This window comes from Meleagris gallopavo, chromosome 15, assembly GCF_000146605.3.
Source record: "Meleagris gallopavo isolate NT-WF06-2002-E0010 breed Aviagen turkey brand Nicholas breeding stock chromosome 15, Turkey_5.1, whole genome shotgun sequence".
NCBI lineage: Eukaryota > Metazoa > Chordata > Aves > Galliformes > Phasianidae > Meleagris > Meleagris gallopavo.
Window position 1 is genome coordinate 10,612,418 of NC_015025.2, and position 23,792 is coordinate 10,636,209.

General features: G+C 44.3%; 2 protein-coding genes across 4 annotated transcripts in view; one reads left to right on the plus strand and one right to left on the minus strand.

Moving 5' to 3' along the window:
* Nucleotides 1-23,792, minus strand: part of CYFIP2 (cytoplasmic FMR1 interacting protein 2) — a 44,924-nt gene that overhangs the window by 13,565 nt on the left and 7,567 nt on the right. For all 3 annotated transcript variants that reach the window (XM_031555709.1, XM_003210363.4, XM_010719024.3), the window contains 18 exons: nt 23,627-23,755; nt 22,862-22,966; nt 20,370-20,461; nt 17,557-17,674; nt 16,575-16,694; nt 15,921-16,046; nt 15,301-15,467; nt 14,862-15,009; nt 14,369-14,522; nt 13,911-14,067; nt 13,093-13,189; nt 12,566-12,642; nt 11,579-11,687; nt 11,194-11,313; nt 10,321-10,520; nt 9,739-9,826; nt 1,561-1,704; nt 199-289 (listed from right to left, as the gene is read on the minus strand). In XM_031555709.1, the coding sequence (XP_031411569.1) occupies nt 199-289; nt 1,561-1,704; nt 9,739-9,826; nt 10,321-10,520; nt 11,194-11,313; nt 11,579-11,687; nt 12,566-12,642; nt 13,093-13,189; nt 13,911-14,067; nt 14,369-14,522; nt 14,862-15,009; nt 15,301-15,467; nt 15,921-16,046; nt 16,575-16,694; nt 17,557-17,674; nt 20,370-20,461; nt 22,862-22,966; nt 23,627-23,755 (2,242 nt within the window). The remainder of the gene's footprint in view (nt 1-198; nt 290-1,560; nt 1,705-9,738; nt 9,827-10,320; nt 10,521-11,193; nt 11,314-11,578; nt 11,688-12,565; nt 12,643-13,092; nt 13,190-13,910; nt 14,068-14,368; nt 14,523-14,861; nt 15,010-15,300; nt 15,468-15,920; nt 16,047-16,574; nt 16,695-17,556; nt 17,675-20,369; nt 20,462-22,861; nt 22,967-23,626; nt 23,756-23,792) is intronic.
* On the plus strand, nt 6,408-8,923 carry FNDC9 (fibronectin type III domain containing 9). Its single transcript, XM_010719023.3, has 2 exons — nt 6,408-6,696; nt 8,254-8,923. Exon 2 carries the CDS (start codon nt 8,258-8,260, stop codon nt 8,921-8,923), a length of 666 nt encoding a protein of 221 aa, XP_010717325.1. The 5' UTR covers nt 6,408-6,696; nt 8,254-8,257.

Below are 23,792 nucleotides of genomic sequence, written 5' to 3' on the forward strand. Positions count from 1 at the left end.
GAAAACAAAACCTAAACAACCAGCAGACATACCCTTATCAATCATCTGTGTGTTCAAAGTGAAATCTGTAACAGGAAAGTTGTGTCACAGGGAACACCAGCACAGTGGATGCTCATCCTTGTTTAATTGAGTAAATGCTGTGCAGGGATTTGGATGAGCTCTTGCTCAAACCATGACACATCTCACTGTAGTACCTACCTGGAGAGCCATATTCGTGTCTTGGCAAACGGCATATCTTGGGCATGACTTCTATCAGAGTCTTCACATACTGCAGGATGGTGCCTTGCAGCTGTAAGAGACAAACAGGGGTTAAACTGGAAGGATGGCTTCTTCTGGCCTTGGTTTTAAAGGGAACAGACTGTGGACAGGTCCCTGTCCGACAACAAAGGGTGAAACTTTAGTTGGAGTCTAAGAAGAACTTGCTTCCTTTGGATTTCACCCAAATATGAAGTCCAGCCCAAGTGCATGGAGTTTTACAGCTTCCTCCTGAATAATAAATAATGGTTGCATGGATTTTCTACTTCAAAATACAGCTCATTGTGTTTGCATTATTTGCAGCTGAAATCCAAACAAGGCTCCATCGTAGATCCAGCTGGACTTGTGTTCCTAACCTAAAAAGCATTTCATTGGAGCTGCTAAAGGAGCCATTCCACAGCACAGGAAATGGTCTTCCCACCTGAGGAATGATTCTTGACACTGAGAGTTTAAAAAAAATTTAAAATATATACAGATAGAACAAGTTCCTGCAGATTGGATGTTTTGAACTAATATGGAGAAAAGTTTATTTCTTAGTTAAAAATGTTTGCTGTCATTTGGAGTTATATAAATACATCCTGTAGACATATTACATGGGATTATGTGATAAACATAATTTAGCCAAATGCAAGATCTCTATCTTCTCACTGAATGCTGTCTGATCTCACACAGCAGTTATGGTGCTTTCAACTGAGTGACACAAATTACATCTTCAATAGCTACCGTGCTTTACAGCAGAGAAGCTGGGTATATGCTTAAGATTTAGGTCTACATTGCTTTGCTAGATAAGTTCAAAATTAAATCACTGCAGCCAAAACAGAATTTAAATATTTATAATGAATTAAAGTCTTCTCTTTGGTAAAACAGTTTTGGGTAGAAAAGCGTGACCTGAAAAATGATAAATTTTTGCACGCTCCCTCCTGCCTTGTTAATGTTCTGTATTGTTGGTGCCCCTAGGGAGCACTTCCCTGTGGATACCACATCTCTCTTTTGAGAGGAGTACAAAGCAGATGGAGCTACTGGCTTCAGCACATCTGATGGGAAGGGATGTATGGCTTGAATTCTTAAGAGCTCACATGTAACAGAAATTTCCTAGCAAACTCTTTTTTTTAAGGTATCGTGTCCTCCACCTTAGCAACAGCAGAACAAGACCATGAATACAAGTGTTGCAATGTGGATAAAGGGGCAAAGAGGTGCCTAGATTTCAACAACCCAAACCAAAACCTGAAGACCAGGCTGACCCTCCAATTCATGCCTCTCAAAGCATTGACATTTCTCTGCTATCAGTGTCAGGCTCAGAATTACCAGGCTCTTGACGATCTTCAACAGCTCTTCCATGACCACAGCGATCCCCTGATAGCCAAGCAGCCTGCAGATTGTCTTGAAATGAGGTGGCCCCACAAAATTGCGGTAGGAGCTATAGATGTGACTGTAGGCAATGTTGAGAGGCTGAGAAAATAGAAGCACAGTGACACTTAGGCACATTTACAGGACTTGCAAGTAATTCTCTTATTGTAGTATTGTGTTCCATCACTTGAAATCATTCTGAAAGAAAGCAGGAGAAATAATAATTCCTGTAAGAAATTTCTTACAATACTTCTTGAGGTACAAAAAGATTGCTCTTCTTTCTGTGTAGTCATATATATTCTACTCTGAAAAAACTGTCATGTCACAAGGTTTATTACACTGCTCCATAGCCAACACCACTTTCATTTCCAAAATAATTTGCTCTTCTATGTATTTGCAGTCAAGGATTTCAGTTCCCTGGCCCTTTGCCTCTTCAAACCCAAGTTCTTCTCCACCAAAACTGAAAGCTTTATACATGAATAACAGGGTAGAATTTTTCCTATTGACATTTGCTTCAAATGAGGAACAGTAAGAAAAGTAGGAACTAGAGCATCTGAGCCTAAGACTAGTTGGAAGAGACATAGAAATGATCCTTTCTGCATCCTATACAGCCCTACATACTGGTACTTGAGACATTTACATGTGACTGAGCTCAAAGGGAAGAACCTGACCCTTGCCTAGGGAGCATACCTGGGGCCCTGGACACTAGTAAATTGTTAGCAGCAAAAAACAGAAGGCAACTTCCAGGAGCATATTTTATCAATATAATGTTGGAAATATGGGAATTACTGCAATTTTTTGGCACTAGAATATTTTTTTGATTCATTTGGTGTAAGAAGAAGAGAAGTAGGGGAATTAATTCACTTGTGTGATTGGCAAAAGAAACCAAAAATCAAAAAGAAAACTGATTTTAGCTGAGACACCACATGTTCAGCTTGGCATCTGTAAGAGAAGTGCTGGCACCATGACTCAGCCCCACAGAGAAGGGCTGCAGCCTCCCCTAGGAGATCTGTGACAACCACAGCTCCAGTACACAGCACTGAGCCTTAGAAAGACTCTGGCATGTAGTGCCGCTTCCAGAAAAACACAGATGAAATCCCTGGCTCAGGGTTGCTAGAAGATCTTAAGACAAATTAAACAAATTAAGTTACATCCAAATGTGCTGTGCAAGGCATGCTGCATCCTTCCACAGCAACTACAGACTCAACTCTGCAGGAATTCCCTTCCATGACAGCACCAAGGACAGACTCTGGCCAAGGCACCTGAGAGACCACCACTTTGGAGAGCTTAAGATGAAAGGCAGCAAGCACTGAAGTGGCAGATGAGGACAAAATGATGGATCCTCAGCTCCTGCAGCTCGTAGCAGTTGCAATACAGCCAGTTGTGCTCGAAGGCTTCACTCATCCACTCCTTCTGACTCACTTCCACAAGCCTAACAAGTTAGGAAGTGAAGTCATTTGCTAGGAATCAGAATACTGTTTTCTTTTGCTCTCAGATACAGAATTTCTGCTGACTGATGTACTGATAGCTCTCATGGACTTGACAGTTGCTTTAATCAGTGAATTAATTGTTTTGTTAGAGCCCTACTGCCCTGATCCAGCAATGTATCACCTCCTATGATTGCTAGGTACTCCTCTAAAGAGCTAGCAGGAAAAAAAGTTGGAGAGCCCCCTGCTTCTCTTAAAACTTCACCTTTGGCCCTGATAGACAGTGAAACTCTTCACCACTCTTCTGTGCATCAGTACTGTTATGTACACAAAGCCTCTGTAGTCTCTGTAGTGCATTCATTCACAGCGTGCATGAAGTTTCTCCTCCATCAAAACTAAGCAATAGGCCTCTGAATAGGAAGGGTCAGAGTGAAATAATTTTGGGGAGATAGAATTGGTTGCATTTTCCCTGGAACGAGGCTGACATTTTGCTGCGATCTCTTGGTGCAGCCTCCTGCCTTGCAGCAAAACACAATGCTGCTGCAGCGCAGCTTTGAAGCTGTCTTTTCCTTCGAGTGGGGGTCCCAGCAATAAGCCTGATTAGGAGAAGATACATTTTAGGCTGTGCATGGGCTGCAGATGAGGAGAGTGATTCATCCCCGCCTGTCTGCAAGATAAGGTAGGCTCATCAAGCTCTCTGCACAGCGCATTAGCAGCAGGCTTGCGTCTAATAATAATACCCTGTGAGCAATTAAAATATACCTCCATTTAAGGGCGAGATACACAACTTAGTTTAAGGACTGTAGGATGTAAAATATGACACCAGGGTGTATTTTAAGACAAACCAGCTGAACACACAAGCTGGCTGTGTGGCACGCTCACTCCCCCACATTGTGCGGCCACTGCCACCCCCCGGGAGCAGGAGCAAAGCCCCTCTCCTGCAGGCCCACAGGATGCTTTACTGTTCACCGGAGCAACAGCCACTGAACACATAGCGGTTTTCCCTGCCTTTCGTTTAGGGCCAGACAGGCAGGTTTTGGGGCTGAGAGGCTGGGTGGCAGGCAGGTTGGGATCTGTGGCAGTGGCACAACCAAAGATTAGTCCTGACTGTCAGCCTGACTTCAGTGCCACAGTTGAGATGGTGTCTAAGAAAGTATAAACAACTATAAGACTTTTACGCAAAGTGAATTGAATCAGAGAGTCATTTGAGTCCCTTAGAGGCTACGTAGTCCAACTGCTGCATTGAACAGGGACATCTACAGCTCAGTCGGGTGCTCAGAGCCCAGATCAGCCTGACCTTGAATATCTCCAGTGATGCAACCTGTTCCAGTGCTTCACTAAAATACATATGCACAAATCATACAAATCATACAAAAATACAATATACTGTATTTAAACAATCTCTCTGTCTATTCCATGCCTTAGCATAATGCCTTGCTATACTGACTGTAGTTTTACACACACACACACGTACATACCTACATACACTGCTATAATGTATAATGAACCACGGCAGGAGAGGTAGCACAGCCCCCCACAGCCTGTTGCAATGGATCAGCATCCCCCACTGCCAACACCACCTGCAGCATCCATAGCCCCTTCACGCCTCAGTGTTGCTGCTGCAGACGTGGCAGCATAAAATAGAGTGGTTCCATCCCATTCACACAGCATGGCTATTTATACAGCTGTCAGCAGCATGCCTTGCCCTTCAGGTTACATCTGCTCTCACGCTTGCTAAAAATGGGTGGGCAAAGTCAGCAGTGAGAGGGAAGTTGTGATTTTCAGTGAGTCTGGCGTGACCCTGGGTCCAGCAGTGCCAAGAGAAAACAGAAACACTCTTGAAAGTACATAAATGAAACCCAATCTGAAGCATTTACAGAGCTAAGAAGTGGTTAGCAAGTGGTAAGAAGTGGGTTGCTGTTGATTTACAGCTCCTTTGTAGGAAACTTGGCAACCTGCTGCATTTTCTAAGTGGCTGAGTGACAGAATTGCTCAGTTTCTGCTGACCACTCAAACACATTCATGGTTTGCATCCCAGAGGGTAGAGTGGCAGGCAAGGACAGCCAGGGCCACTGACAGACGTTATTTGGGTAGAAGGGAACAAAGGTGCTGGACCAGCCCAAGCACTGACACAGTTTTGGTGTTTTCTTGTTCACAAAAAAAACAATTTCTAGTTTATCACCAGTGTAAACTGGTGCTGACTTGACTTTGGTAATGCCAACAGCACTGAAAACTTTGGTACGGTTCCTTCAGAGCTCGTGGCATTGATCACTGCATAGAGAAGAGTTAGCAGGATGCAGCTATTCCTGTTTTCTGTGCTTTCCTCTGTTGCTGTTAACATGTTATGTGCAAACAACTGAAATTTAATTTTGAAACAACTGTGAACACCACTAACTCAACAACCCATCTGCAGAAGAAAAGCAGTACTCCCATGAAGTATTATCACATGGTGACACCTTTCTGAGCACAGATTTGTATCTTCAGCTCTCTCCCTGCAGGCAGGGATGTACTTTCTTCACAGCATGGGAGCAGCTGAGAGCTCTCCATTCCCCAGCTCCTGCAAGGAGGACTGAGCGATGTAAAAGGCTGGAGGCCGCCTGGGAGCACTTTCATTTCCATCCCTACCTATAATTATTTTCATCTTTCCTCCCCATTTTCAGCTCCCTGGCAGCTGCAGCCCACTCAGAAACTGATGGAAATATGGCAGGACTTGGAAGATAAACACACACAGAACTGCAAAGTGTCAATCAAAAGCAACAGTCACACGTACTGCCTGGGCTTGTAACAGCCTCTCCTAATCTGGTTTGCATCATCTCCTCACTAATGACATTGTGAAGATCTGTGAAATACTGCAGGCACCTTCCTAGCAAGAATGGAGAACTAATAACTCCATAGCCAGAACTGAAATTTATTTTGCGAAAGTTCCTCTCTTGAATATCTTTTGGCTTCACAGAGCAGCAAGTCATTTCTTCAGAGCCTCTCCTTACCAGTCCTGCTGCCACATCTGTTCCCTCCTGTCACTTCCTGGCTATGGGCTCGGGCTGCTTTCTCAATAGCTTTGCCTCTCCTTCCTTCCCTGGGTATTCAGAGAAAACCCAGTACCTGCTCCTATTACACAGCTTGGAAATAAATTAAAAAGCAAATGGACTTACCTCAGTATCAGGGATGAAAATCTTCCGCTCACTGGCTTTAAATGGCAGTTTAAACATGCAAGAAATCATAGCAATAAAGACAAAGCCCCTGAGTGCTAACTATCAATAGGCCAGGATGCTGGATTTCACACCATATACCAGTATGGCTCTAACTCCAGACTCTTCTGGAGGCAGTAGCTTTGGAGCAGGGCTGCAGATAAAGATTAAAAAAAAACAAAAACCACAAAAACAAAGTAGAAAACAAAACAAAACTGGCTTGCTCATTCTGCCTTGGAGACACACTTCTCTCAGGCAAAAAGCTTTTAGGGACAACATTCCCAAATTATTTGAAGATGCCTGCCCATCCTTTCCTACTGGTTGCTATGGTGAGAGATGACGGAGCCCAAGATGGGTATAATACGAGGCAGCGTGCGGAGCAGGGATTTAGCAGAGCAAGAGGGACACAGCGGTGAGAAGAGGGGAAGGTGCTGCGCCGCTCTCCTGCACTGAGGGGCTGCTGCAGAGGTGCTGGGGAGGTAAGCCGCTTCCTGTGGCTCTGGGAGGGCTTAGTGATGGGTGCATGTGCTTTTCTGCTCTGTAGGAATGGTTCAATGGTTGTTAAGATGAGCTGCTTCTTGAGAGAATTAAGGGAAAGTTAGTTCTGTTAAGGGAGAGGGGAGGAAGAGAAGAAAAAAGAAATGAGATCGATTGCTTGCAGCATCTGCTTGGAATGCTCAGGTGGTTGGGGGAAGAGAACCCTGCAACAAGGCTCAGAGGGCACTCTGGTGCCCTAAGAGAGTGATGTACCAGCTGTTGTGGGTGTTGTTAATCAGGGATGGGTTAATGAGTAGTCTTTTATTAGGGGGAGAGCTTTGTCATTCATACACTTGTAATCCCTTAAAGAATTACAATATTATATTATATTATTGTAATATAATATTGAATATTATATTTCAGCAGTTTTCAGATCTCACAGTTACTATCCTGATATTACGGTGTGAGATACTGTAGTAACAGAAATACTTTATTGTTTATTAATCAACACGTTAAATATGGAAAATTCAGTGACAGCTTAAACAACTATTGAATCATTATGCAGCTTTTCCGTATGACATTTAGGTATAAAATTAATCTTTAGGAAATTCTACCGGGCAAGTCTAATTATCAGCTTATGTTAATCAAACTTGCAGTATCCTTTCCATTCAATGGGAATGTGAAGCAAAAGAGCTAAAAAAGCTTCCTGTATAGACAACCAGTCACAAAGAAGAGATTTTTCAAAATCTAACTAGACCATAAAGTACACCCTATGTCCTACATATTTGGTTGTTGTTTTTTTTCTTTTAAGAAGCAGGCTGATAACAGTAGTCTGGGAACCAAGCAGGTTTCATCTTCGGTAATTTTAATCACCTAAGATCGAGCATCTAATCTAAGCTCATTAGGCATAGCCCTTCTGCAGCCAGTGGAAAGAGCTCCCTCTTAGGTTGTGGGCAGCTCAGTTCCCACAGTCGCTTTCTTTTTGCCTCTGTAAAGAGGAATATGACATTTTCTACATTCAAGGAAGTGAAGCTGTGGTGACTGAGGGAAAAGATGGTAACAACTATGAGTGTGGAAATCATGGAAACAGCAATATTAGAAATGAAACTCTTGAGTGCAGCAGGTGCCTCAACAGATTGAGTTTCATTTCCACAAACTCCCCTAAGTGTAGGAGTCTATGGTGAAATGGGCAGGTTTTGAAGCAGTCAGCTGAGTAACTTAGCTTCTGAAAGTTTGCTGAAGACCCTGAAGACAATTGCGATGAAGTTTTTTGTCTGCTAGAGAGCACCTGCAGTGCTTAACAGTTCTAAAAATGCAGTATTTTTTAGTGTCAACCACTGGCAAAACACTTAAAAGAGATTTCAGGGACAATTGCGACTTATCCAGAATGCAGTGTGTTTTAGTAATTACTTTTACAAAAGGCACAGAGAGTTCAGCTGAAGCCTACACATGCCCAGTCTAAGGGCCAGTAATACCTTGGAAAGCCTTCACTGATGTCAGTGGCCCTTAGGACTGCACATGCATTGGGGAACTCAGCCTCTCGCTGGTTCTGGTTTCAGGGACATGATGAACATCGAAGTGCACAACATCACCTACACCAGTGCCACAGTCTCCTGGACCACCACCAATCCCTGTCCGGAGAACTACTACCACGTCATGTACCGCCCCAACTGGAACAGCGTCTTTGCCGGCTATTTGCGCCAAAACTTCCACCGTGAGGAGCGAGTTCCCCACTCCCTCAGCTCCATCATCCTCCATCGCCTCACGCCCTCCACCATCTATGTCCTCTGCATCACGTGCAAGAACTCCTATCCCTCCAGCAACCACTGCACCACGTTTCACACGCTGGACCAAAACCCCCTACTTTTCAGCAGCTCTAAGCACGAGCCCACCACCTCCATGTGGATGGTGAGCAGCTTGTTGCTGCTCTGCTTTATAGCTCTCTTAGTCTACGGCTGCCTGCAGTTCTGGGCTGCACAGTGCTGTGGGCCTTCCAGGCCAAAGCAACATGATGTCAGCCCCGAAGAAGTGGGTGAAGGCAGCAGCTCGCTGGATGGTCCTCTGAGTGATGGACTGAAAGAAGAGCTTCTAGAAGTGCCCATGACCACTGTGCTCATGAGGAGCTCTAGTTTCACGAGGGAGAGTCCATATAGTTCCCCACGCTGCTTCTTCCCCTATAAGAACAGTGATGATAAGACAGCCATCTTGCCGCAGCATGGCCTTCAGTGAGAGCAAAATAAAGAGAGGCCCTGTTTGGCAGTCTGGTTCATGCTGCTCTTTCCCAGCTCTTCCCAGTTTGTGTATGCACAGGGGCTGTTTGTCCCAGGGTAAAACATGAGGTAGGAACATTATCTGCAGGGAGAAAAGCTTTTTCAAGTGACAAAAATACTATCATTCATTGAGGGGTTTTTAAAAGGAAACACATTCTGGGAATGGCCATGCTAGGCTGACTGTAGTGTCACTATCTAATCTGCATCAGTGCTGTAGATCACATCAGTCATCAACCAGCATGCACAAGAAATAAACTCCACTCCAGTAGTTTCATGCCTGAGTGATCCTCCACTAGCATCACACCCCAAGCCCTCCTAACACTTGTATAAACAGTCATCATGGCCTGACAAAAGAGCTTTTTGACAGTGTTAAGTAGTTTACATTTGCACTCCAGCATTTTAGTAACTCCTGTTTTGAACTACAAATGGGATTCCTGCAGTAGCACCTTCCTCGGGGAGCAGCACCGTACTGGAACTCCAGCTAGCTCTCCTCTCTCTGTGTTTAAATGGATGTGACTTGGTCTCAGCACCACCAGTAAGCAAAGGGTGGTGTCAGCACCCCCTCACAGGCATGTTATGGAGAAAAATATGGGAAAGCAATAGCAAAAAGCACATTGAAGCTGCTTCTTTCATGGCTTTTTTGTTTCACATGGCAATGTGATGCTAACATTCGCACTTGTCACGCTGTTATTGAACAAGATATTGCATTTGTTTCTTCCTAAATAAAGGATTCCAGCATCCACCCCTGCTGGCTGCCATGGCTCATTGACTGACCTTGGACCCGTAGAGGTAATATGGTTGAACGTTGGCTGGTTTGTCCCGCTGGGGTTCCTGCGTAAAGGGGATTGCTGTCCTCACAAACCTGCAGCAGGCACAAGAGATAGGGAGGGAAGTGGTCAGTGCCTGGTCAACTGTGGGCAGTGCAGACATCACGCGGTCCAAGAGGAACTGTGGTTGCACACTAGTTAGGAAGTCATCATCCGAGCTACATGTGCAAAATCCTGCCCCAACCTATTTGTGATATAAAACACATCAACTTAACATATTACAAAGGTTTTGGTTTTTTTTGGAGGCAGGCAAGAAACCCACATCTGAGCAGGGACCACAGCTCTGCTGACAAGTCACAACATTCTAGACTGAACTACCTCAGTTGTTCATAATCTCTGTCCAACTTTGTTTGAATGTGTTACTACAGCTTCCAAGACCAAGGGGAGCTGGTGGACTTTATTTTAACTCTCAGTGCTGCACATCATAGGGAATAAAAACTTCCCTGCAATGCATGGAAGTTTTATGTGTCAGGTTTGAAATTCTGGAAAGAGATGTAAGGTCTCCAGGTGCTCTGGTTTTCCTCCTCACCTGTTGGTGGATCCATTGTAGCAGTAGTTGGGTAGAAAGTCAAAGTTGAGCTCCCAAAAGACATGGAGGGTGATGCGCCCATAGGGTGCAGAGACGTTGTGGTTGGCTTCCCGGAACATAGCATCAAAGCTATCCAAAGTCATGTGTTTGCACAGCAACCTGTGAGTCAGGCGATTTATTTCCAAGAGCCACTCCAGCTCCTGCAGCACACAAAGCAGCGGCAGATGACATGTGTTACCAAGATGGCAATAGAAACTGTTGGTTCAGTTGCCAAGGGATGATATTATATCCACACCCACACAGAGAACTTCCCAGGTGAGGATGAAACAAATGTTAAAGACAATGATTTCACTCAGTGACTGAGGCCAACTGCACTTCTACTCAAGGGGGTCCTGGTCCACTATCTCCTAAACCTGCAGGCAGCAAAATTAATTTGTTCCCCACTGAGTGCTGGCTGGCTTTCACATCAGAATCCTTCAGAGGTGGAAACTGGTAATTTTACACTACTTGACTCTGATACTCCTTTTAAGTATCAAAGGCAGAAAATCCTGCACAAACGATCTCAGCTACCTGTATTCAACAGAGGGAATTACAGTCAAGATTTCCTACTCTCAGATCACTGGACTCTGTTCTATGAGCTCCGCAAAATCTAAATACTGACTGTCACCTTATGATTTACACAAATAGTTCATAGTCTAATAATAATGCAATTAAGTCTTCATAAGTAGAAACAGTAGAGATTCAGTGTCATAAAGGAAAATACATGGTTGGCTGAACCGTACTGTAGGTGGGACAATTAGCAGAAGATCGCTGACTCTGTATTCCTAGCAGTGTATTATTCTCTCAATTCATACTCTCAGTAATAGTTCTTACCACTATGGATGTCAGGTCCTCACTCTCAAAGCGGCTAATGGCCTGGTCTAATGATTTGTACATCGCTGCTGAGATACGCTGGGTTATGAGCCTGTTCAGGTCAATTGACCTGCCCAGCAACTGGGAAAAGAAGAAAAGATAGGTGTATGTTACATTCAGATGGGGAAAAGTTGGTAGTAAACCCTCTATTTGGTTTACCACTACTTGGGAATAAGGTTGGAAATATGGAGTGTAACTCATTGATCCCCCTCAACCCAATGTCCTGAGTGCAGTGAGATAGATAGATCTTCTCATTCCAGTGCTGGTCTCAATTGAGCCCAGCACTAGGATGCCAACTAAAGGATAATAGAGTAAGAGCTATGAATACTACTTGCTTGCAGTGTACCTGGACATGCCTTTGCTTGAGCAGTGTCTCATAGCGGTTTGATGGTGGGTATGGAATGATCACCCCATAATTCTTGCATTCAGCCCGGAAACGTTTGTCCAGCAAAACACTGAAACAGGCAACAAACATCAGCAAAACGCAAACACACAATCATCTTCTCTCTGAATCTCTTCCAGAGCTATATTCATTCTTTTCATCTTGGTCAGAATGCCAACAAATGTCCACTTGCTTTGCTTTCACTTCTAAGTCACAAAGCAGCAGTTGTCACCATGGTGACTTCCAGGCTGCTACCATTCTTGGCTTTTATGGCTAAAACATCCAAAAATATAAAAGACTGTGCTGAAAGATATCACTAGTACCAAGTAGTGGAGTGGTCTCTGTTTCTAAGACCAATTGTGATCTAGAAACGAAACTCCTTGCAGAGTTAAACTAAGACTTGTGCACATTTGGAGACATGAGAGGAGATTAGAGTTCATCTGTGCTCTTTAAATTGTTAAAAGGAAATGTCACAGAATGCTTATATCCTCATCAGGGAGCAAGTAACTGCAGAAGTCCTGCAGTCTGAGGTATGTCCTATGACTGTGTATCAATTTGGCTATTTTAAGTCTTGATGCTCTACTAGGGTTAGGACAAGTGAATATCCCTGCTTCCTATAGCTGGGAGGCTTCCAGTACTCATCTGCCTGGTACACAATCAAAAGTCAAGCAAGGACATGTCTTCAATAGGATTGATCTGCTCTGCTGCTGCTCCAGAAAATGGTACTCAGACAGCTATATAGGATATCAATTATTTGTATTTCACTGTTCGCCATGTCCGCTTGCCACCATTAATTTATTTTCCCTATCTACAGTGGTCTGACATGGATACTAAGCTTGGTGAGACAAGAATAATCTCTTGTCTTGTCTACCTGCAGTGACTACTCCCTGAGGGGTACCTTTTGGTTAACCGCAATATCATCACTCATCAGCAGCAGTCGGGTTCTCCTACCTGCCAGCCATTGCTTTATAATAGGCAAAGATCTGATCTGCCAGCTTGTACACAAACTGATCAAAGCATAAATTCACCTGGGGGAGAAAAAAAGAAAATCACCGTTGCAAAGTAGCTCCTTTCTACTCTTGCAAGATTGGTATAACTCAATACAGAGCTTATAGTTTCTGCATGTTCTTACAGATCCCAATCTTCCCAACCCCAGTCATCCTTTGCTCTCAGAGATCTCCAGGTTGTCATTTTTCTCTGATGTCTTATAACCCTCTGCCCATCAGACAGACTCTTCCAGGCTCACAGTGTCTGACAGCATTTGGCTTCCCCTGGTCCCACAGCACTGCTAAGTTGAAGCCCTTTGTCAACAGAGCATGTAAGCTCTCTGAATATTTTGATCTTCTGAAAATCTCAGTCTGATGGAGTATATTTTTCAGGAGACGCCCATTATTGATTCACTGAACTGCTGGGTTGGGCTGACAAACAAGACAGTGTGACCCCCGTGTGCTCTTTCCATACAATAAAGAGGAACTTACTTCAGCTTCAATTTCATCGTACAGGAACTGCTTTTTGAACTTGGTCAAGGCATAGTATGCACTGTCATTATAGAGGTCCAAGGGGTACAGTACGTATCTGAGGACAAGAAGACATCATATCTTCAATTAACCTTGGAGATATCAGCATAAAGAGCAGCCACTCGGTGCAAGAACTGGCATTTTTCTGTCTTTCACTCCTTTTACCTCCATTCACTCCAGATCCTCAAGTTCCCTCATCTCACTCTCTGTCTGATTTGCTGGAAGCAGCAAGAACAATCTGGTGTATGCTGTGTCTTATTCAATCAATGCCATCTCTTTCTCTGCCCTTATAAAAAGTGTTGTCTTGCCCTCAGTCCAGAGTGCCTTGCCAATGGTTATAAAATGGAAAACAAAGCTTCCTTAATGAGGAAGATAATATAAATATAATTATACTTGCATTACAGCAATTTCTCTGATCATTTATCAGATGTACAAAAAAATTGCTTAAAGTGCTTTATCCAGGGTTCATGTCCCTGTCTGACATGCTGTCTGACTGCTGTATGCAGACCACTACCACCAAATTGAGTGGATATCCTAATGCAGCAATTCCCAACTGCTGGTTTATGATGGATGAGCAAGTTCCAATGTCAAGAAGCAGCCAGTGTGCATCTGCTAATGAGTTATTCATACATTACACACATGCAGTAGCACGTCAAAAAACATATATATATATTTTTTCACCCTTCTCAAAGAGATAGTTCATCCCCAGCCTACCCTTCACCAATCAAAATCTCAAGCCCCACTGAAGGCACAGCCCACCACAGCCCATCATCTCTTACTCCATCATGGAGGGTTCTTTGGTTTCCAGAATATGGTCCGTGAGGATCCAGGGCATGGACATTTCAATGGGGAACTGGATGCGGCGGCCCATCGTCAGCTCCAGGAAGAACTCCCGGAACCAGAGCTGGGACAGGTCACAGCACTGCTGCAGCGCTTCTGCAACACAGAGAGATCCCCCAGTGGGAGGACTCAGAAGTCATCCTAGGATGGAAAGAAAACTCCACTCCTAGAAACTAAACTACCACTAATGGCTCTTTTGCTATTGCTGACTCATTCCTGTTCTCATCATGATTACTACCTAGAAGCATGCCTGCATCAGCCAGAAGTAGAACATTTGGGAAAAATCAAGGAAAATCTTCTGTGCAAATCAATGAGGAGCAAAACTACAGGTAAACCTTTGCCTGTCCAAGAATGTGAGAGTTGGATTCAAATCTCCCCCTGCCACAGTTTCACTCACCACTGATGTTGAGAAGGTGGGTGAAGAAGAACGACTGCTTGTGGAACTCCTCAATGGCCAAAACTATCGGCCCATCCAAGCTGCTCCTCAGAGTCTTCTTGGAGCCACTCTTGTCTGCTATGAGGGACTCCAGCATGGTCCGTACCATGTAGAGCTTAGGAAGGAAGTTAACAGTCACTACTCTGCTGTGAGATACCACTGCACGCAAACATGATGCTCTGCAGCAAAAAACACTTCTGCTTCTACTTCGGCTTATGCTCTACTTTCTGCACCCTTTGGGCCACCATCATTCTGAGATGGAAATAATCACACCCATAACAAGTGAGACTTAGGGAACTATACAACAAGCTAGGCATCAAAAAAATGTTTAACATGTAACATGAGGGTAAAGACATTACTGGAGAGCCCATGAAAGGAGCTGCTAACCCACAGAATGGAAGATTCCTACATGACTGTAAGGCCATTAATTCCATAGAAATATAGATTTACATACCTGTGTACTTGATGGTCCTACCGCTCGCCGTGGGACTTTAATATCAAATCCACCCTTGGGGTCCTTTTCACCTCTCAGGCAAGGATCATTTGGTGGCTCTCGACCTCCCTCCCAGTCACAGATTGTCTTTCGAATTGCTTGAAGAACACTGGAATGGGTAGGGAGAGGGAAATTAGTGCTTAACTTGATTTTACTGCAAGGCAAAAACATTCACAGCTATGAACATTAGCAGGAGAAGTATATGGAGTGGGGAGTTACACTGTTGTTTGCAGGGGAGTCACGTCCAAAAGTCACTATGGAAAGAATTGCTGGCCAAGGTATGTTGACTGACTGTATAATATTAAGCTGTGTACAGGACTACATACTTACATAGTACACCTGTACTACATACTACACAAATAAATACATTGGCTTTGTATTACATTCAAGAAAGACCAACCTGATCAGGACATTCTTCTTCTTCCTTACTGCCTGCCTGAGTGGCTCTCGCAGCGTCACCTGGGCAAAGTCCTGCAGAGCTGCATAGATAGTGTTGCGGATGGCTTGGTTAAAGACACTTTCCATCCGGCCCATCAACACTTGTAGACCTTTGATCATAGCAATTACCTGAAACAAAAATTAAAAACAGATGTACTTCCTATTTTTTCTTTTGTACGGAGAGGTCCATAAACATTCAGATAATTTTATAATAAATTCTATTCAAGTAATTTAGGTACAGCAAATAGGTGGCTGATTTTTTTTTCCTGTGTTATATGCTTTAAGGATCACAACAAGCTGGGGAGAGCATTTCCACCACCAGTTTCTTGCAAATGGACCTTGTCCCTTGGTAGGATCTGTTTCCACTCTTGATCTCTTGGTATCTTTAATAACACCTAACCCTGGGAAACTGCACATGTTCCAAATGTTCTTTGTGCCTGATAGGAAAACAGCCCTTGCTGGCTCTTAGTCACTCTTAGCATTTTTTATGCAAAAATCAAAACTTCAAAATGCAGAAAACTTGATCTCCAGGCCATTCTCTCTGCCATGGCACTAAGGAGCAAGGCAGTAGATGGCACCTACCTCCACAAAGGCAAACTTCTCTTCGCTGGTATAGTTGTACCGGGTGGCTCGTTCATACTCTTCTGCTGTTCCTGGACAGTCCTTGTTGCAGAACTTATCGGTGGGATGAACCAGCTTCCAAGAGTACTGGAAAATGGAAAAAGATACTGTCAACATTGCAGTGAGTAAGAAGCAAGGCTGGAGACAAAGAGAGCTCTGTCCCTGGACATCAGTATACTTGCTTGACACAACTTTGGGTGCAGAATGTGTACTTTTTCCTGGCTTGAACATCACTGTATTAAATATTGGTTTTGTTTATTTGATGGTTTGCCAGTTATATTGGGCTTTTGATATCTATGGGCTTTCTATCATCATTTAAATTAGTTTTACTTGCTCAAGACCCAGACTTGTCATGCACCCTTCGATACTTAATGTGGACACCCCAGAACATATGAAGGGCAGTGCAGCTCTTGGGAGAGATGAACAAGTTTTCTTTCTCTATTTGTTGTAGAGGAAGTTCAGAGTGATCAGCTGTCTGATTTTAGTATGTTTGTTGAAGGCTTGAAGTAAGGTGCATGCAAACAGCCTCATCATTTCACAATCTATATCGCATAGCCTGCTAACAAGTTGACACTCACTTAGGAAGAGGAGGACATTACACATTGATGCACTCACCACTTCCATGACATGGGCACTCCACTTGGACAGCAGCTGCAGTCCCCGTAAAGCGAGATCAAAGAGCTCCCGGTACTCTTCATCGGACTTCTGGCTGTCCAGCCCTGAGCCGGTGACCACCTGGAGGAGATCACATCATGTCAAGGCCGGAGTCAGCAACTTGCTGCAGCTTCAGTTGAGCCAAACAGCAGCAGCAGATCTCCTTCTCAAATCCCAGCTGAAATGAATTCTCCATGATCTTATGATTAAGATAAAACTGGGCTGTGCATGTATTCTCCCTTGAGAAAAGGAGTGTAATTTGGCAGGACTCTTACTACCCAGGAGATCAATTTATTTCCTACAGAAAAATGAGTTTGACCCGTAACCTCAAAGCAAATAACTGACCTTTTCATTCCACTTTCCCATTTTTCTGTGGTAGTCTAATACCACTGAACTCCTCTAGCATTTACTGACTTAAAGTTCAAATAAGCATATACAAATGCCAAAACAAAAGGGCTGAGAATTCTAACAATTCACTGAACTAACAGTGATCAATGAAGATCAGGCAATTGCAAAAAACAGTCAGAATTGCATCAGAAAAGGCTCTGACATTCAGTAATGAACAGAGAACAGTGAATTTTCCTCAGAGCTCTAATGGCCCCGTGCAACAAAAAAGGCCCATCTGCAAGACATGGGTGTTCTGCCATCCACAGCTGATGATAAACAATTAGTTGCAAAAATATTTCTACCCCTTATTTCAACTAAGCTCTGGCCAAAAAAGTAATAGCTTTTGGAGTAGGTCTCCCAGTGCACAATTTTGCACCCACAGGAACCTTTCATAACTCATTTTCTTTTATTGCTGGATCGAGCAGCAGTTTGTTCCACTTGTGTCCTTTCACCCATCTCACTGTATGTCTTGGCAGACCATACTAATGCCACATTTGTCCTTTCCCAGCCTTGTCTGTCTAATGAACTCAATTAAAGCGACTGCCCCTGAGCTTACCTCACTGTTGCTGTAGCGAGCGAGCTCAGAGATGAAGCGAATGTGGTCATCTCGGATCTGGACCATCTGCTCACAGATGTTGTACTGCGGACTTATGCTGCTCTGAGTGCACGTCCACCTGAGCAAAAAAGCAGCGGCTTCAAGAAGAGGACACGGGGCTCAGCTCAGACACCCCAGGAACAAAGCCTTGCACTCAGCTGCTCTCTTCCTTTCAGTGTGCCCAAGACATCCCACCTTCAGGACAAATGTCAGCTTGTATCCTCCCTCTCACACTTAGGGCATGTAATGTCTTTCAGAAGTGGTCTCAGGGGTATGACAGGATGCTTGCTCCACATTTCTACCAGAACATCTCTGCTCCATCTACCCTGAAGGCTGCACTCCATTATGGGTTACTTAACCCCCATATGCAGAGGAGACTACTTCCCTGGCTGCTGTCAGGCAAGCTCTCAGGGAAGAACAAATTGCAGAGCACCATCATCATTTGCATCCTTTCTGCTAAATATAAGGATAATAATTTCTTTAGAGGACATCTTTCTGAGTCTGAGGCTAGGTCATGCCTCTGCTGCAAGGAAATACCCTGCAAGGAGCCAGCAACAAAATATCCCTTCTGCTCTACTTGGTTCTGGGTCATATTGCCAGCTCACTGAAAAACCCTGAGTGTAAACAATGAGCAGGATATGGTCAGATGAACTAGATTTGCATTGAGCCACATGTACCGTGTAACAGTGCAATGCGCTCTTAAAAGGAAGACAGTTCTCCCCTTCCAGTGGCACAGTCATATGAAGAAGTGGTCACAATAAGCATGAATCAAGTCTAATTTAACATCTAATTTTTCCCAGATCCTTATTGGCTACAGACATAGAAACAGAATGGCTCCGCTAAACTGATTTGTGCAAACAAACATGTTTCCATCATCACAATGGTTTTAGGTGGTTGTTTTTTTTTCCAACTAAATAACTGGCCATCTTAAGATAGTCTTCTCCAGTATAGACTGGCCATACAAAAGGGAAGTGAGAAACTTGCTTCTGACATGGACATAGACACAAAAACCTATTCCCACAGTTAACTGTAGGCGCCTGTTGCCAACCTTTGTGGTGCTGGAAGGTGCTGGAAGTGCTGGACCATGTCACCCCTCGTGAATCCAGCCTCCCACAGTCCCATCACTCCACTCTTACCCGTTTCAATGTCCTGTGTTCCCCACCGGACAATTGGCAGGCTAGCAGGAATTGCCAGGGCTGCCCCAGCCCTTCCTGCTACATACAATTTAGTCCACAGTGCAGAAACAAAACGCCATGCAGGAAAAACACCAATTAAATCCATTTTCATGGAGACACGGAAAGAAAGTGACAAAAACAATATTAGTAAGAAATGGGGAATATATGGAACAGACTTGGCAGTTAATGCTGGAAGCCCCATGCAATTTGCTGAGAAAGCAAGTGAGTGAAGAAACGTTAGTTAGTAAGGTGCAGCACAGAGACCTGGTAGACAGATTTTGAGACAGACATTAAATTGTGCACAGGTAAACAGCCCATGAGCTACGTCGGTTTTGAGATGAGAAAATGAAATGCAGCTGACACATTTTGTTGAAATGTGCTTTCTGAATGGTTTGGGGAAAAAAGGTGTATATTTTTAGATAATCTTCCTTTTCAAATTTAAATTTTTGAAAATATTTTTTTAAATTTCACATTTTTATTAGAATTTCTTTTTCTTTTTTTTTTTTCTTTCCCAATTTCCATTTTGCTTGGGAAATTCTTCCATGTTACTCTCATTTTTCTCATGCAAAGTTGATTCGCACTTTTCAACCAGCCTTCAGGAGGGCAGGGAGGGTGCTCCTGGGGCAGCCAGGCAGTGGGCAGAAAGCAGGACCCTCCACAGGGAAGGGGAAAGCAAACAGGCAGCCTGTAGTATAAATCCTGTCCCGACAGCTGTTCAGCTAGACTGCTGCTCAGTGACAATGAAGAAATCTGACTTCTGCATGACCTGGTCCCATGGGTAAATGGTCACTCAGTGGTAAAAGCCAGTCTGCAACCAGTGATGAAAGCAAACACAGCTCAGACGGGCTTTGCTTATGTGCAGTGGTAAATGCTATTCCTAGGATGTCCAAACCCACCAGTGATTCTCCTAATAATAACTGAGCACTGTGCAAAGCTACAGAGACAACTAGGGCTTGGACACAAGTGGTGGAATCTGAAGCAACACCTGCAAATCCTCCTGATGGCTCTGAACCGGTGCTGTGATGCAGTGCTGCAGATCCCACGCCACAGTGACTGAGTGCTCCTGGAAAGACTCAATTTCTGCCTTTTTTTCCAGCAATATTCATTCATTTGTAATGCATCTGACTCACTCTTCTCACCTCATTCCTGCTGCCTTCCTGCAGTGCCTGAACTAGAAGGCACAGTGCCTGGCTACTGCACAGATAGACCCAGCTGTGTTCACGCTCTGAAGGATTTTGTCCTTGGGATGGAAAACGCGGATTAAAATCTCTCCAGAGCAGGGACACGCTGCTCGCACTCACACAGCTCCGGGCACACACGTCCCAAGCACTCAGCGGCCACCCCAGAACTGCGCACCATGCCTGCTCACCCGCCTGCACACACGGGAATGGCTCCATGGAGCTGGCGAGGAGATGTCTTCCCATGCAGGGACACACAGGTACACACGTGCACACAGAGTCAGGCACGCTGGGTGTGCAGCCCCCGGGGACACACACAGGTACCTGTGCACAGACCTCACGCACGCCGAGGAGGGAGATGCAGCTCCCACAGCTTTCAGGACACACACAGAAGCCAAGAGACATTATGGCAGGCACTCACTTGGATTTGTTCTCCTCATAGTGAGCACTGGTCTTAATGTATCTGGCCAGTTCTATCTGCATATCGCCGAATAAAGGAACCACCTGCAGCTGCTGGAAAAGAAAACAAAAGATGGTTGAAACGCAGCAGAGAGTCCCTAGGGTGATGCAAGGGATGAAGAAGTGGCATTCTGCGGCTCTGAAGCTCCAGGCTGTTCAAACCTGGTTGTGGGATCTTTTCACACTTAGAAACTGACTGAAAACTATCACAAAGGGCTTGGGGCAAGGAAGATCACCCACTGCGAGTGCTTTGGAGCCATGGGCTTGCCAGTACTGGCTTGGTTATTGCCAGAATGCTGTAACCAGCATCAGCTGTGAGAGAAAGGTCATTTTACACCACAAGGAGAGAAGCATATTCCTCATTGGGGCTTACTTCCTCCCACCATAAACCTCAGGGAGAACAGAGGCATAAAACCTGGCACATCAGTATCTTGGCAGCATGGCAGGGAGGGGAGGTGGGGGCTGCTCTGCTCTGCTGGAGATGTGGCCTCTTTCTCCAGGGAACTCAGATTTTACTTTGGCACTGTGGTTGCTAGTGATGTGTCTTACAGTTTCTCCACAAAAAGAAAAACACAGTCATTGTCTGCCTGCACTACAACATGGCTCTGCTCTCCCTGTACATCTCAGGAGGATTTTGATGAGAAATAAATTCTAAGTGCACTGAACATGTTTCAAGCTCACAGAGGCCCCCACTGGACTAAGCTTTCAGATGCAAGCAAAATTCAATCAAGAGCTTTCTACAGCTCTTCAATAAAAAGTGAAGCTTCAACTTCACCTAGAAGAAGCCTAGCCCCAAAAATCAAAGAATAAGGTGGCAAATTCACTGTCCTATTATATCACACACTTCTTTTCTGAGGCTAGCTTGTGTGGAGGATGTGCAATGCTGTCATCAGGAATTCCCAGTAGCACTCTCCTAAGCAGTTTAAATGAAAGGGTTGTTCTTTTTCGCTACTCAAAGTCCTGGTCAATCCACTAAAAATTTAATCAGAAGGCAGTAAGCAGATGTAGTAAGAGGAGCAGTCGGCTTTTCTTATTGAGATCTGATAGTCTGGAGTGGTACTTAACTGATTGGGTGAGACCACAGCAGATGTTGGAGAAGAGCTTGCAGAAAAAAGCTGGAAAGGAAGAAATTATTCCATGCAGTGGAAGATACTGTACAGTCCATTTCTCTGATGGACCACAACCACGGATGTGCTTGAGTGCAGTAAGATGACCAAACACTACAGATTATGCTGAAGACTTGGTTTAAACTGAGGCAAAGATTCAAACTAGGAAAGGTGAACTCAGAAAAAAAACCAACTCAGAAAACTCCAAGAGGTGGTACAATAAATCTCTTTTGCAAAGCTGCATTCTTCAGCCATCTCCCTGGTGACTGGGAAGTATTCAGCCACCTCATTATCCTCCCCATCTGTGAGGTTATGGTGTCTGTAGTTCCCTATAGGCGGTGTTTGAGTCTTGCCATTTCTGGGAGATGATGCAAATATGGGTGAACAGCTCCTCACTCACTTGAGGTGAGGATGCAGCAGCAGGTACATCAGCCTTCCATGAAATCAGCCATCCAGGCTCACCAACACATCTGTCCCTTGCCAGATCCCAAAATGAGCTGACCTGTCCTAAACCTGGAAAGTCTCCAACACTCAACCTGCGCACAGAACCAAAGGGCAGGAGAAGTCATTTCATCCTGCCAGTGCCCAGGAGATGCTTGTAGTGTGCTGAGCTCAAGCAAGTCGTGTAATCAGGCAAAGACTATGCAAAGTCAGCCCTACTCTCCATATGTCACTGACAGCTTGCATACACACATTTGGGGAGGAAGCAGACAGGGTTACCCCAAACATTTCTTGTGCTGAGCAGCCCTGTGGCAATGCTTTCCTCCATACGGCCTGTGGAACATCAAACCTCAGCCCCTTGAGGTACTCCCTGAACACCTGCAAACTGCAACCAATACAAGCTCCCCAAGTAGCTTTTTGTCTCCTACAGGGAACAGCTTATATACCAGGTGAGACTGCCAGTGGTATGTTCGCTGGCCAGCTTTGTCCCTTGTCCCTCAACATGCCAGCTCAGCAGTGAGCTAAGGGACAGGGTAAACCCACCAAAAAATCATGGTGCTCTTCAGGAGACTGCAGCCCTGCCTGAAAACTGTGCCAAGCTAGATGTGGATATTGGCCTGGCATACTTTTCCCTTGTCCACAAAACAGACTTTCCTTGTGCCATTCCCATCCTTCAGCCCTTGACAGAAGGGCCATCATCTCCCATTTCACTCATGCTGTTCCTCTGTGCCTATTCACATTCATGACAATCCCACTCCTCATCCTTCTGTCTAGATAATTCCTTGATCCTTTAGTGTTGTTTTTTTTGTAACTATAAATGACTCCTGTGTTTTTTTGTTGGCAGCACCTGCAGTGATACAGGTTGGTAGTTCACTGGTCTCCAGTCTCACCCAGACGGGTCACTGACCTTGAAGAATTTGTCTATTTTGCTAAGGTTGATTCTCTTCTTGGCATCCAGTTTGTAGATGTTGCTGACATTCCCATCCATAAGATACAGGCCAAACCCCATCACCTGAAGAAGACAGAAAGTCTCATTAACTTAACAAGTCAAAGGCAATTCTTGTTTGCTTAGCCAACCCACTTCAGGATCCTGTGCCACCTGGAACTCACTGAGAAAACAGTATAAAATGTGCACATATTTGCAAGGATGTGTGTGGTAGGTAGAGTACACGTTATGGAATGCTTCTGTTTTCTTTGCAAAAATGCATGGTTCTTAATTGTTCCTCCTCTCTCACAAATAAAGACAATCCAAAATTCTTTTCCACTCATATTTTAGGCAAGCATTTGCTCCCAGAGAATTGAAAACATCTAAAATATTCTTCTGAATTGATTTTTCCCTTTAATTCAGTGCAAATCATTATAGATATTAAACCTACCCACATTATCCTTCAAAGAATCTAAGCTGACTCATACCATGGTAATGTTGTTCTTAGGGTAATAGTGACTGTAATCACTGTAATAACTGACTTACAATAAGGACAAACATACTAACTAAGCAAGCTGTGTGCCCATAAGATATTGGCTTTTCAGAAAAGGGATGCATGTAAACCCAAAGGAGAAAAAAAAGTAAAGAAAATGAAGACAAGTATTGTCTTGGAAGGGAATTTCACTTTACTAAGTCAAAAATGGAACTACCCAAATGCCTAGCTCTGTAAGTACAGCCAAACCTCACCTTTAAAAGCATATGCTTCTCACTGGGTGTGAGATACATCTTGTTTTCATAGTAATCCACACAGATGTTGACAATATCAGCCAGCAATTCCTCGTAGCCAGGGATAACCTCTAGTTGTTGGTGTAGACACTGAAACAGCAACAGGAGACACTTTATCCACAAGGGC